A 13,844-nucleotide genomic window follows, 5' to 3' on the forward strand; every position below is an offset into this window, starting at 1 on the left:
CGCTGTGCTCATATCTTATAGATGGTGCAGATCAATCTTCTTTATATCTCAACACAAAACACCCACTTTGAAGCAGCTGCAGCTCCAGCATCCAGCTACATTCACTCGAATTCAAATTTAACTCGGAAGTGGCTTTTTCCTCCTGCGTGCTGCGGAATAAAAGATTGATCCACTGCAGGGATTTCTCGTTCAAAGGAGCAGGTTTGCAGGACTTATTATTCAGTGACCTAAATATTACTACTTTGATTTAATACCTGACCATGTCTGCACCAAACACCAAAGCACTAAGAGTATTTGCCTCTTTTTGCTCAACTTTAAATTTTATTCATAGACTTTTTAAACAACAACACTAGATTTTTTTTCAGTATGACAGTAGTTACATGAAAATGAGTTTTGGTAGGGAAACAGTCAGCCAAAGAAATGCCTTCTCATAACATGAATCCTTCCCAGCACTGCTGAGAGAGAGAGGCCAAACAGGAACCCTAGTCTGTGTTTATGTGCGCTTAGAAGTCCTGCATATGATCTTCTTGAATGCTTTCCTGAAATCCCTGTTGAAAATAGTGTATATTATGGGGTTCACAGAGCTGTTGCAGTAGCCAATCCAAAAGAAGAGGTTGAAAAGTGCGCCAGGGATGTAGCAGCTGTCTCTGCAGATAGCATGCAGGCTGTAAGTGAAGAAGAAAGGGAACCAGCAGAGCACAAACACCCCCATCACCACCGCCAAAACGAAGGTGAAACGTTTCTCCCGCATCTGGGCCACTTTGGTTTTGTTGGCAGCTGCCAGCTGTTGCCTCCGAGCCTGGTTCTTCTGCTCCGGGTAGAGCTGTAACGCACGCGCCGAAGCCCAGGAGAGGCGGCAGTTCTGAGGAGGGCAGCAGTCCGACCCCTCCACCTTCCTCCGCTTAGTGAAGCGATGATTGCGGGGTTTAATATCCGACGCACAGCAGCTCTCCTCCAGGTCGATGTCATCCAGCTCCCCCTGCCTCGGCTGGTTGCTGCCGGAGCTCTGGCTGCTCGGGCTCTCCATCTCGAACCGGTCCTGTTTCCGGACGAAACAAGTCTCGGACTGAGACGGCTGCCTCTCCAGGCCGTTTTTAGCCACGAACACGGTGGAAGAGCGCTGCTTGGCCACCTTATAGATCTTACAGTAAACAAGGATCATGATGAGACCCGGAGCGAAGAAGGACACCAGGCAGGAGGAGAGGATGTACCAGGTCTCATCGTTCAGCAGACACTCCCGCTCGTCATGTTTGGTCATGAGGAGAGGAGGGAAGGAGATGACAGCAGATATTATCCAAACTATAGCGATCATGGATTTGATGCGCTTTGGTGTCCGCTTCAGGTTGTAGCTCACAGCCTTCGTCACAGACCAGTAGCGGTCCAGGCTGATGGCGCACAGGTGCACGATGGATGAGGTGCAGAATAAGACGTCCAGAGCCAGATAAAAGGCGCACCAAGTAGTCCCAAAGTACCAGCATCCCATGACCTCATTGGCGAGGGAGAAAGGGATGACCAGCGTGGCCACCAGGATGTCCGCTGATGCCAGAGAGACCAGGAAAAGGTTCTGGGGCGCACGGAGAGCGCGGCTGGTCAGCACCGCTACAATCACCAACACATTACCGACAATAGTCACCAGAATAATCACAGACACAACCACAATGATGAGCGCAGTGACTGCCTCCGTGTGTGGCAAGGCAAACGGTGCGTCCGTGGTGTTCTCATTGTTGGAGACGTTTTCCACCAACAGATTAAACTGGGTTAAATCCATTCCGGCTCCAGTTTGTTCGTTCGTACCATGTTGGTTGTTTTGCACCCTGTTCCTTTCCAAAACAGCTTAGACTGGGTGCGCAGAGCTGCCTTCCACTAACGCATGGAGGTACGTCGTGCGTAACGCTCCTGAACAGTACCAATAGAGTGTAGTCCACATGAGACACGGTACCTGCACAAATACATCTTCTCGTGTAGCAAACTCTTCATCACGGGTCCTTCAGGTAGTCCGGAGTCTCGAAAATGTCACTAATGTCACGAAAAACAGAGCTCACAATCCAAGGCTCCACGATGCAAGGAGCCGTGCGTAATGCTGCTTTTGCGCTTTGGAGAGAGATGCTCGCTACTGGTGGAATGAATGCCCGTACCGGAGTGAGGTGACATCACTCCGAGGACCAACCCATCTCTAAACTTAAAGGAGAGAGAGAGAGAAAGAGAGGGGAAGGGAGAGAGAGAGCGAGAGAGAGAGAGAGAAGGAGAGTGGGAGGGAGAGGGAGAATTATTTAGACAGTTGGGTTTAAGATTTCTTCGCAAAAAAGAAGTGTTTCTCTCCAGGCGAGGCCTTGGGGTTGTTGTGCTTGATTTCACACTCTCACACTTTGTTGGTTTCTTTCTTTTCATATTGAACTTTCCTCAGCATTACATGTGTCAGCGTGCAGGGAACAATTGTAGCTTTCCTTTGTAATCATGTGAAACTTTTATTTCAAAATGTTTTAGAGGCACTGGCAGCGCTGTGACGGGGATGATTAGTGTGACGGGACAGTCGAGAGTCACTGATGGATAAGGAGGAACAAACAGCACAGCAGGATGTTTCTCTGAACTTTATGAGCCTCGCAGGGACTCCAATTAAGAGGACATGTTGTTCAAATTGAAAAGGCTTTCATGCACTTCTAACTGGCTGAAAAATGTGAAATTTAGTGCTGCATTTTTCATCTGATGGAGACCTTGAAGGGCTTGTGTGCACTCTCACTCCTTTCCATTATTCATACACAGTCATTTGGAATTGTTCTATGCTGGCACACGGAGGTGACCATACCTGTTGCTGAGAGGCTTGAATTGTTTGGAGGTCTAGTTATATAACATGCATACAGGCAGTCGAACAGCCATGGGATATTTACAAGTGATGAGTGGGACAAAAGCTGCACACACACACACACACACACACACACACACAGCCAGTCAGGGGTCATTGATAAATAAAATATGGAACCAAATTGCTGAGCAGACTGCAGCACTTCTCACCAGATGCACTTCACAAATTTAAGAAATCTATTTGTAAAGTAAATAGCATCTGCTGGAAGCCTGTCAGTTTGGGGATTTGCGGTCCAGCTAAAGCTGTTTGATGGGTGCCAGCATTAACGTCGGTGCATGTGTGTTGCATCTGTGTTTATCCTTGAAAGTGACTCGTCTGGAGGCTCAGCGAGAACATCCTGCAGTGAGACGAAACACAGAAGTAGATTTGGAGGAGGATGTGGAGGAGGATTCGGACAGCCTATCACGCTTCCCTCTATCTCTTCCCTCACTCCCTCTCCTGCTATGATCTCACTCCCATGGCGAGCATTAAAACCAGTGAAGATCATCTAAAGGGTGGCTGTCACCATGTATCAGCGGTCTGGAGACGTTCCCTTAAGGGTCTACCTGCTGCAGACAGAAAAAGCACTGACCTCAGAAAGCTTCAGCCTCCAACACAAACATGCTCTTTACAAAACAGGGTTTGTTGTGTCTGACTGTAGAGCCGGAGGGGGCTCCAAGAAATTGCATATAATTATAATTATTACCAATGAGCCTGTCTTGTTTTGCAATCATTTGATGGAAGACGCAATTACACACGTTTCCTCTGCGTTTTTTGTGTTTGTTTTTCATCTCAGCATTACGAGGTATACGATGCTTTCTGCTTCTGTAACTTTAATCATGGCAGAACTAGAAAAGATGCAACAGTTCGGAATTGTTTGGCCTGCAGGTGTTGACAAATGTTTTGTTTGCTGCACTTTCTACCTAGAATAATAGGTCTTGTCTTCTTGTCTTGATAAGTAAAGCCAACCTATATGCTTTCTATTATGAAGTTTTGCACAACTCACTCAGGCCTGCTGTATATCTTGACTTAACAAGCTGTTAAAACCAGGGTCACGTTATCTCAGAATTTTTTTTTTTATGATCTCAGGAAAACTAAATATGGAAAATATTAACGCCCATTTTCCTTCCAGCTTTCCGTACCTTCTATTCCGAGTAATACAACAATGCCCTGCATCCTGTCACTCTTGATCAAGCTTCCTGTTATGATGCAGCCATCACTCCTAATGAGGGGTGGATATACTTTACATACATGCCAATCCTGAGGCCCCGTGTGGATAAAGGTGCCTACACAAATTACATAAAAGCAAATCTCAGTAATGCTTTACATCACAGCTGGCAATGTGCAGTGTGATCGCTCCAGAGTTAGGGGGTTTAATCCTTTGGCTAACAGTGAACAGTGTGTGCCAAAACACATGTGTAGGTAGTCTGAAACAAGATATGAAGTTATGGAATTAAAGGGTAACAATTTGGGATCCTACAAAATCACTTGCACATTGACGAATCTGGCGACCGATTTGTGTGTTTTGCCATCTAGTAGGCGTTTCTGTGGTGGCAACCCAGTGTGTGCTGCTGCCTGCTGACTGTGACAGCGGCACAGACAGTGAAGATGTTCGACAGCTGATGAAGGTACCTTAATCAGGCCATCTTAACTTACTTTAGATTTAGATTTTACAACAGATTACATCATGGAGAAATAGAGAAAAAACTTGACTATCCGCCTAAAATTCTGCTGTGTAATATAACATTATTCTCCTAGCTAGTTCTGCGACCCAGTATAACTTCTTTTCAAACACAACAGGAGGGGTAAGCAGCAGCGGCGGATCCAGAGGGTGGTCTTGGCCCCCCTTTGAAATCTGATTGGCCACCCCAGGTGCCACCCCAAAATCCTAAACTATTATTGCCTTGTCAGAGGCGGGACTTATATGTTAATATCAACTATATAGGCTGTGTTGCAACAGCCCGCTAGTAGCTTTCTTTGCATTTCAGTGTGCCATATTTCCTTTTGTTAGTATTTTAAATTGTTACTCTGGACATACATCTTCAGTTTGAGTCCTTAAAGAATTAAGCTTAGAAGATTTGTATGTTGCAGTTAAGAATATATAACAGGAATATAACATTTTTAAGATACTTTAAAGTTAGTATTCAAAGTGGAAAGGATTAGTGGAGATAGAAAGGGTAGATAAAAGCCACCCTTGCATAAGTCAGTGCCCCAGTTAGGCCACCCGAGTGAAAAAAGTCTGGATCCGCCCCTGTTAAGTAGCCCACATTCTGAAAAGAACAATGTAGTTTGTTGGTAATAAGGTCATTTCAAAATAAAACCCCAGAGGTAGAAGTCCTCTCTTAATCTTCCCTGAAACGTCTCGATTTTTGCTCAGTTTCTTGGTATAAAGATCCTACACATAGAAATCACAATATGTAGTCTCCCAGCATCCAAATGTTTCAACCAATTACACTTTCAAATTCTGAATGGAATACGAAGGACCGAAACTAATCAGCTATTCAGCTCTAATATGTTTGACTTCTTCCTGACACATGTGACACCTCTATGACGCACATGCCAGAGTCGTTTACTGTCATATTTAAGCCATTAAAGAAGTGTGCGGAGCGGCACGAACATTAACCGAGTCACCCAAATGCCTTTGATCTCATCAGCTCATCAATCATTAGATATGCACTGTGATTTGACAACCTGTCCAAGTGCCAGCAGCAGGTCAGGTTCGGGGTGGTTTGAGTGATAAATACAGCTCGTAGAAATGATTCATTAGCTCAGCAGTGATTGGGAATGCACCGTATCACTGCCAAATCGCTAAGCTAAGTTTGAGAGCCCATTTTCTCACCTACTTGTGGATGCTTATCAGCCGACCTAAAAACCATGTGTTTCGTATACGTGCAGGTTTTGCAGGAGACTGAGATGACGCCGATAACACTGTTTATTGGCCATACACGTCTGCACGGTTTAAAAAAAAATAAAAAAATCCCCGACAGGGCAGTCGCATTCAGAAGCCGAGGTGGCTGTGTTTCTCTCGCTGCCTCAATCCTCTTACTTTCCTGTGTTCCTCCAAGGAGGCTGTTTAGGCCGGCTGCTGCAGAGCCCACTGCTGCGTTACGCAACGTTCCAGGAATAAATGGCCTGAGGTGGTGTGTGAAAACCACGGCTCAGGTTGCAGGTGACTTGTTATAGTAAACAATTTCTTCAAGGAATTGCAGCCTGCAGGAATTCAGCCATGACCCCATGCGATTATTAATTCTGTATATACATCATTCGTTTGTGTGTGTTACAGCATTCTTGGCTCTTGTTGGTGTGTATACTTGTAGGTGATAGCATTGAAGGGAGTGGGAGAGGACTGTGTGTGTGTGTGTGTGTGTGTGTGTCACAGCCACACTCTGATTCACATGTTCTTTTTTCAGAGATCACACATCTCTCCACATCTCCCACCTTCTTTCTTCCAGTGTTGCTATTGCTGTCAGTAGGCCTGGCAGGTCTGGATAAATACATCACGGCTGACCTTTTTTATGTCCCAAACAAACAAGATTTCCCTCACATTTTTCCACAGCTTTGGACAAAAAGCGCACAGGAATTTAAAAGCGTGACCGGATTAATGAAGCCTTGAAGGTCACACATGTCAGCACATTCCCTTAAAGGACTTTCGGCTCACATTGTACCAGATCGCAGCTAAAGTTTGGAATGGCTTTTTTATCAGGGAAGTTGTTGAGGCTCAAAGGTCATTGAACACATCAATTGGACATTTTTACACAGTGTTAGCTCCTTTTAATAATTTCACACTCAGTCGGGCATGCTGTCGCTCCTGTAGACCAGTGAATAGGCCTCAAAGTAGAGCTGATCAACCGGTTTCATTAGCTGCTCCTCGAACTGGAAAAAAGGGCTTCATTTTTGATTAAAAGCCGTAATGGTGGTGAACTCATTCAGCAGAGGGAGGCACTTTTACTTTCACTTCCAAGACCCTGAAAATAAGCTCGCTGCAAAAACACTTGAGCGAATTAGACCCTCCGTCTCATTTTAAGGGAAAGGACAATTTGTAGCTGAAGTGGCTCGTGTTCAGGGTGTCGTCGTGTTTGGGTTTGCTGCCTTGGTGGCCGCCTCTAAGAATTAAGAAGAATGGACCAGGAAGAAGAGGGAAGAAGTGAGTCAGGCTTTAGGCAAACAAAGCCTTCTTTGTCTCAATTATTGGGATCAAATGGTAATGCTGTGAGGTACGGCAGAGTCCTTATGTGCAACATTTAAGAAAGTCAATTATTAGCCTCATTTACTCTGAACAAGTGGTGCACTGACTCAGAGCTCGCTGATGACTCACAAGACGTTAGGATTTGCTCATTGTGATAAACTATTAAACAGTTATCTTATGATGTAGATCAGAGAGTGCATGTGTGTGAGGGTTACTAATGTGATTTCATTGGGTTGCAGATTTTCAACAAAGAGGATCTAGATGAAAAAGCAGTTGATAATTACGCACGAGAAATCTCAACCATGAATATAGAACCACATGGAATACTTAATTTGACTTACAGGTCATCACGCTTAAAAGTTTTGCTTTGGGTCAAGTGTTTTACCCCCATGCATGAGAGCAGAGGTACCACTTAAAGACATATATTTAACAGCAGCAGTGTGGCTCAGGGGACGCCTGACCCCAAACACCTGCAATGACTTCCATATAAGCTTTGATTGTACTGTCATGCCAGTGCTTATTAGCAGATGTTAGCACGCTTAACCAGATAGTGCACATTATACCCTCTAAATATTTCCATGTTTCCATTGTTGCTATGCATCTAAGCACCAGTCCCGTAAAATTCAGTGTAAAACAACTTTTAATGCTTTTTTTTTCATCTAAAAAGTGGGCTGCGTCCTATACACCGCTGTGACTAATATACAAGTGTAAAGTGCAGAGAGAGGCATTTAATCGTGTTACAGTATTTTACCCACATGATATAATGCTGTTATCAAGCTAAAGCTTCGCTGTTACCGTAGACTGAGCTCTGCACCGGAGGCGAGCAGGATTTCAAACTCGACCTGGCAAAAACAGATGTTAATGATGGCTATAATTTGTGTGTATTTTGAATGTGTTTCAAATTAATTCAAATTTTAATAAACTGTTAGAGAAAACCTTTTCCCCTCTGGGATACCCGCCCCAAAACAGGCTGTGCATTATTATATTTGCAACCAGGGTTTAAAATCTGGATCTACAGAGTGAAAATGGTAAATGGACTGCACGTGTAGTGCTCCTCTATGCCCTTTGACCCCTCAGTGCGCTTTCACACTGCATGTCACATTCACCTTTTCACACCAGCGTTCATACTCAGGTGGCAGAGGCTGGCAAAGTGGCAATCCGCACCTCTGGATATGGCAACGTGTGCAGCGTATGTTGCTTCCTGAACTATAATTTTTTTTGCACCATTTATCTGTAATTTGCATCTAATAAACTATGCTGTCTACATCTGCTGTGGCTGTCCATGCCTGGGGGTGCTTGCGATGCAGATAATGCGCCTTACATCGTCTTGTGAACTTCTCATGTAACACATAACCATTAAGAGGAATTACAAAAACATTGCAGTAAATAATATTCTCAGTTTCTTTGTTGTCACAATATTTTCCTGTATGACTTCCACCTCCTGAAGAAAAGGGGCCACGTTTTAGCCTCATTGTAATTCAAACACTGCTAGTGGCTCTTCAGTGTTCAGGACTCGATCTTAATTTGTCTCGGCCAGAGGAAGAAGCTGCTCTGTAGTCTGGTGGTACAGCAGCGGTATGTCTTCTGAGGCGGCAGTGAAAAGGATGTGGCTGGAATAGGTATTGTCTTTTAATATCCTCTGGGCTCTGTGCAGACACCTCAACTAATTGTTACCTCTGATGCTCGGTAGATAGGTGCCAATGATGTTCTGTGCGGTTGTAATCACCAGCTGCAGAGCTGTCCTGTCCTGGACAGTGCACACCCTGTACCAGTTACCTCTACCTTTCTTGGCCTTCTTACCTTTCCTATATCTTAATCAGTTCACCTGCCCCCTCTCAGCTCCACTGATGTAGACAGGCGAGTGTGTCTTTGTTTCCTTGTTTGCTAAAATCAATGATCAGCCTCTTGGCTTTGCTGATGTTGATAATTAGGTTGTTCTCTGTGCACCTCTCTGCGAGATTGTTGATTTTCTCCTAAACCTCATTGCGTGAGTCACACAGAGAAGGTTATCCAACGCCACATTAGGTGACTTCAAATTAGGCTTCATACTTATGGTTCTTGTCCTCAAGTGTTACAAGGAAGTAATCTATCTCAAAACAAGTCTTGTTAACGCCTAACCTTCACACTCTGCTGTGCACACATCCCTGCTCTTGAAAATGTTAGTATTCAAAGTAAACCTCTGCCTCCTGCATCCAGGCCAAGAGCTCATTAGAGCATTTAGTTTGAATCTGACTTTGGCCTTGTTCCCTGTTATTTATGCGTCAGCATGCATCGTGTAATTGTGCGGTTTTGTTATCATTGAAAATATCTGTTTTTTAACCGTGAGCATTGTCGGAACACGATGCTCCTCTCTGAGATGTTGCACGTTTTTTTTACAGGGGAAAAAATGAGAAAGGAGAAAAAGGACACATTTTAGTTTTTATCTTTACTTTGATCATGATTGATTCTTTAGTATTTCTTTCCAGAATAAGTTAAAATATACCTCTTTTGTCTCCCGAGAAGCCGAAATATCTTCAATGTCTTGACACTACATCCTCTTAGTCCTAGCTACAGTATAAAGCCGTCTGGTGAAGGGTCCTGTTGTGACACTCGTCACCCCGGGGTCACAGATTGCAGGGTGAGTCACTGGGCTCTGATCCACCATCAGCCTCCTCTGTCTCTGGACCTGGCACGCTCTGCCACTCAGACGAGCCTTGTTAGAGGTGCTGTGCTGCTCCACAGCCTGAGGAGAAAACAGGTGACTGACACACTGCTGAATCTGATGGCAGTGTGAGGCAGGATGTGTGGCAGGCATGGTGTAAACAGAGAAACAGCATGACACGGATGTCGACAGCAAAACAAGAAAGTGGAGGAGGTAGTTGTTGGATAATTTTCAGACTGTGTCCTTGTGTGACCCATCCTTGTTAACGCTGTCAGACCTCTTTCTCTTGCTGTCTCTTTCATGCTCATTGGGTGACAACTGACACATGTTGGATCTGTATCTCCCTCCTCTTGTTGCCACGTCACATTTCAGCGAGACAGGACTTCTCTGCCCCGACCATCTGGTGTGTTATTTTTGTTTTTTGAGATGATAAGCCTTTTTGCTTATCCTGCTGCTCCGTGGAGACAAACCTGTTGCTCTATTGCTCCTGTCCCTTTTTCATAATTACACCAGACCACAGGAATCCACTATCCACCAGCGTCCACGTCCAAAAACGACTGTGATCCTGGCAAAACGAGCGCACAACAGGATTAACCCTGACCTCATCGTGTGATGTAAAAATGGGTTCTGTATCTTGAATGAAACAGCAGGACAGCTCATGAGTATATCTACTTTAATGCTGTTTGATGCTTATACCACTCTACAATTCATGGGGAAATATTGTTGTTTTTTTTACTGTACACGGTACATCAAATAGACTCATATCTAATTCACTCTTATTGCCATGCTTTGGTTTTGGAGCAGGAAGTGACCATATTTGGACAAGAAGATGGTGGGGGAGGAGCGGGGGTTTGGCAATTGCTATACAAGCTAATTAGCTGCCAAATTAGCCAGCTAGCCGCAGTGCTTCCCACAGAATGAGATTGTATTTGTGGTGGTAGCTGCCTGAAGAAGTTGAGAGAGCTTGTAGAAAATAGCAGACTCACTCCTCGCTCGCCCACAGCTCCAGTGGGAGAGCGAGCAGGAGATGAACGACCCAAACCACAAACCTAAATTTGAATACAAACCAAAGCAGAATAAATCAATACATGAGAAACACTGAATGAGCTTACAAAGCAGGTATGAGTATATACCTGCTAATTAGTGCTGAAATATTAAATAATATAATGCTTGATTTTCAGCTTGAGAACAGACGTCTTAAACAATCTATAAGTACAATAAACAAGGCTAATTATTTGTCCAATATTGACATAGAAAAAATGTCCAAAAGGCATCAACGGCACAAAGGTCAAGAGGTGAAGTCTAGCTAAGGTGACAACTAACAGACAGCTTGTAGCACACAAATCAGAGTGGTGACTTCTAACTGTTTCATTGTGCTATAAAGATGTACATTTTAATATGGGACCTAATGGGGATTGACTCATCTTTGGAGCCAGCCCCAAGTGGCCACTCAAGGAACTGCAGTTTTTGGCACTTCAGCATTGGCTTAAGTTTTCAGCTACAGAGTTTGCTCCTTGTTATTGATATACTCATAATGTAACATACATTAATATATCAGTCACAGGGCTGCACGGTAGGAACCTCAAAGCTAGAAGGTTGCATGTTCTCCCCGTGTCTGCATGGGTTCCCTCCCAGTACTCCGTCTTCCTCCCACAGTCCAAAGACATCCTTGTTAGGTTAATTGGTGACTCTAAAATTGCTGTAGGTGTGAGCGTGAGCGTGAAAGGTTTTCTGTCTAGTTTTTCTGTGATTGACTGGTGATCAGTCCAGGGTGTACCCCGCCTCTCGCCCAATGACAGATGGGATAGGCTCCAGCCACCTCCGCAACCCTGAACAGGATAAGTGGTATAGATAATAGATATCAGTCACAGGGGCCATATTTCTGTGGAATGAAGACTTCTACTTCAACACTTACTATATTTAACTGGTTGTTTTAAGGGGCTTTTACTTTGGTAAATGTTCTGGGTACTTCTACTCTTTAACGAAGCCTTCCTGTTTTCTTCTTTAAGTAGCGATACCACGGGCGGGATGATAAACTCAGAGTCCTGTTATTCAGAAAGTATTCTCCGCAAAGGAAACGCTACTTGATTTAGCATTGTGGTGTTTTTTGCTTCCACCTCACGTGTTCTGTTTGAATATCAGCACACCGCTTGTGCATAATGACTTGGCCTTCACTCAGGCAGACAGTTTGAAACTTTATTTATCCTTTGAAAACAGCATTCACTCCCTGCCAAGAGAATGCAGTTCCTTCAGTATTCTGTATTTATTCATAATCTCCTTGTTGAATTATGTGAAGGTTTATTCAAGCACTCTGTCTCTAAGTATTAATGGCGTTGATTTCTTTTTCCCAATAAAGAATGTTCTTTCTTTTTTTACCTGTTATTCATTCTCTGCTATTTGTGATAAGGTAGCAGATGTGACCTCTTACCCACTGCAGTGGGAAAGTGTTGGCTAGCTCCTCTATCAGTGTCACAGAGAGCCCAGGCTGTCTGGCTGAGACGGGAAGGATAAACACAGTTGTCTCTCCTTCAGTGTCAGCTCCTCAGTAAACACAGATAGCCGTCTTCCTCCTCTCTGCTTGCTCTTTCTTCTTAGACTGAAACTACTTGTCCTCATACTGACTGATGATTTCACTGCTGTTGTTTACCTTTTCTGCTCAGGCATAATGTTGAACAGAAATGTTTTTGTACCCTACGTCCTAAGAAGAGCCTGACAATGAGATTTCCCTCTGTCAAATGAATTACACATGCTCCTTCATGTGCATGGTAAGTCTTATGCCTTGAGGCCTGGATTCGATTTATTCACTGATTCTGCAACATAAAGATAAGACTTGTGAAAATAAACTTTGTAGTGTAAACTGCTCCCAGCATGCTTTGCTGCATTTCTCAGGTGAGTGTCCTTGACAGCCTCCATATCCTCTCCAGCTGAGACAGCCGTAAAGCAAAGGAAATATTATCACTTGTTTTCTTTGGTGTTACTGGTGTGGTTAAAGGAATATAATATTCTTTTTTACATGGAGGAGGTTTTAAACTGAGAAACAAATTGTGTGTCAGACAGTTTTTAAAGACTGAAACTTTCCTGCCCAAGGATTTAGTTGATTTGCTACATGCTGTAGAGAGCACTCAACAACAGCTGGCAAGCTGCAATAAGTGGACCTAAACATACTCTGACTCAAAGGTCTGACCTTCACTCAGCAAGAGAGACTAAAGCAAAACAAAAGCTGATGCACAGAAAACTGACTGAAAAATGATCAATCACCAACAGGAGGCAACAGGGGAAGGACCCAAGTGCAGTTTTATTGTACATAAGGCAGCTTACATGAAGGTATTGGAAGGTAGGGAGGCAGGCAGGCAGGTGACGTTGTAGAAAGGCGGGTCCAGGTTTGAGTGACAGAAACCTTGAGGGGAAAATACTGCGGCAGACTGTGACATCATATCTGTCCATCAAATACAAGGATACAGCCAGGATAGGTTTAGCTTTGCTGAGCAAAAATACAGGAAACAGATAGCCTGGCTACATCCAAAGATACCAAAATCCATCAACTAACAAGCATTCAAATATGTAGTGATTTGCATATTGTCTTCAGTGTGAAGGCACTGACAGGCATTAAAAACAACTTTGCGCAGTCTGGTATACTTCTGTGGCTTATATGAAGGCATCAAAATTACACTGAGACGTTTATATCCAGTTACAAAAGCTCCTTTCAGTAGGTTTAACAATAATCAATGGGACTGTGTGTGAGATTAAACTTTGGCTGGGCAACTTCCTGGAGTCTGGCTGTCAGTATGAAGCTATCAGGTGCCAGGGGAGACACCAGAAAGTCACTGCACTCTGCTGAGAAAGAGCTCATTGCCCTGGAAAGGCAGAGCGCAGCAAGAGTGAAGGTGAGAAAATCCATTTAAGTAAGCTATCCCTTTAAAAGTAATGGTGAAGTTTGAGACGAAGGGGTTGTTGTGTTGAGAGAATAGTCCCTCACATTACCCAAAATAAATACATTTTAGTTTTTTCCCATTAAGAAAAGGCAGCTGTAGGCCTCCTTTTATAGTACAAATAGACAGCAGCACTATTTAAAGTAGGTCCAATTATCTCCTGAATCATGTCTACCTAGAGCCAGCTGGCTTCATATCAGACATCACTGGATCCAGATATGTACTAAAGACGTGCTTTTGTTCAGCTTT

The 13,844-nt window shown here is 43.9% G+C and overlaps 1 protein-coding gene across 1 annotated transcript; it reads right to left on the reverse strand.

Moving 5' to 3' along the window:
- Window positions 1–312: 312 nt before the first annotated feature.
- LOC138598215 (alpha-2Db adrenergic receptor-like) lies at window positions 313–2,130 on the reverse strand. The gene has a single exon (XM_069669945.1). It carries the CDS (start codon window positions 1,766–1,768, stop codon window positions 494–496), a length of 1,275 nt encoding a protein of 424 aa, XP_069526046.1. The 5' UTR covers window positions 1,769–2,130; the 3' UTR covers window positions 313–493.
- Window positions 2,131–13,844: the final 11,714 nt, after the last annotated feature.

The sequence above is a fragment of the Semicossyphus pulcher genome, unplaced genomic scaffold (genome assembly GCF_022749685.1).
Source record: "Semicossyphus pulcher isolate SPU_LCO1_2020_fin unplaced genomic scaffold, fSemPul1.0.p SCAF_2, whole genome shotgun sequence".
NCBI lineage: Eukaryota > Metazoa > Chordata > Actinopteri > Labriformes > Labridae > Semicossyphus > Semicossyphus pulcher.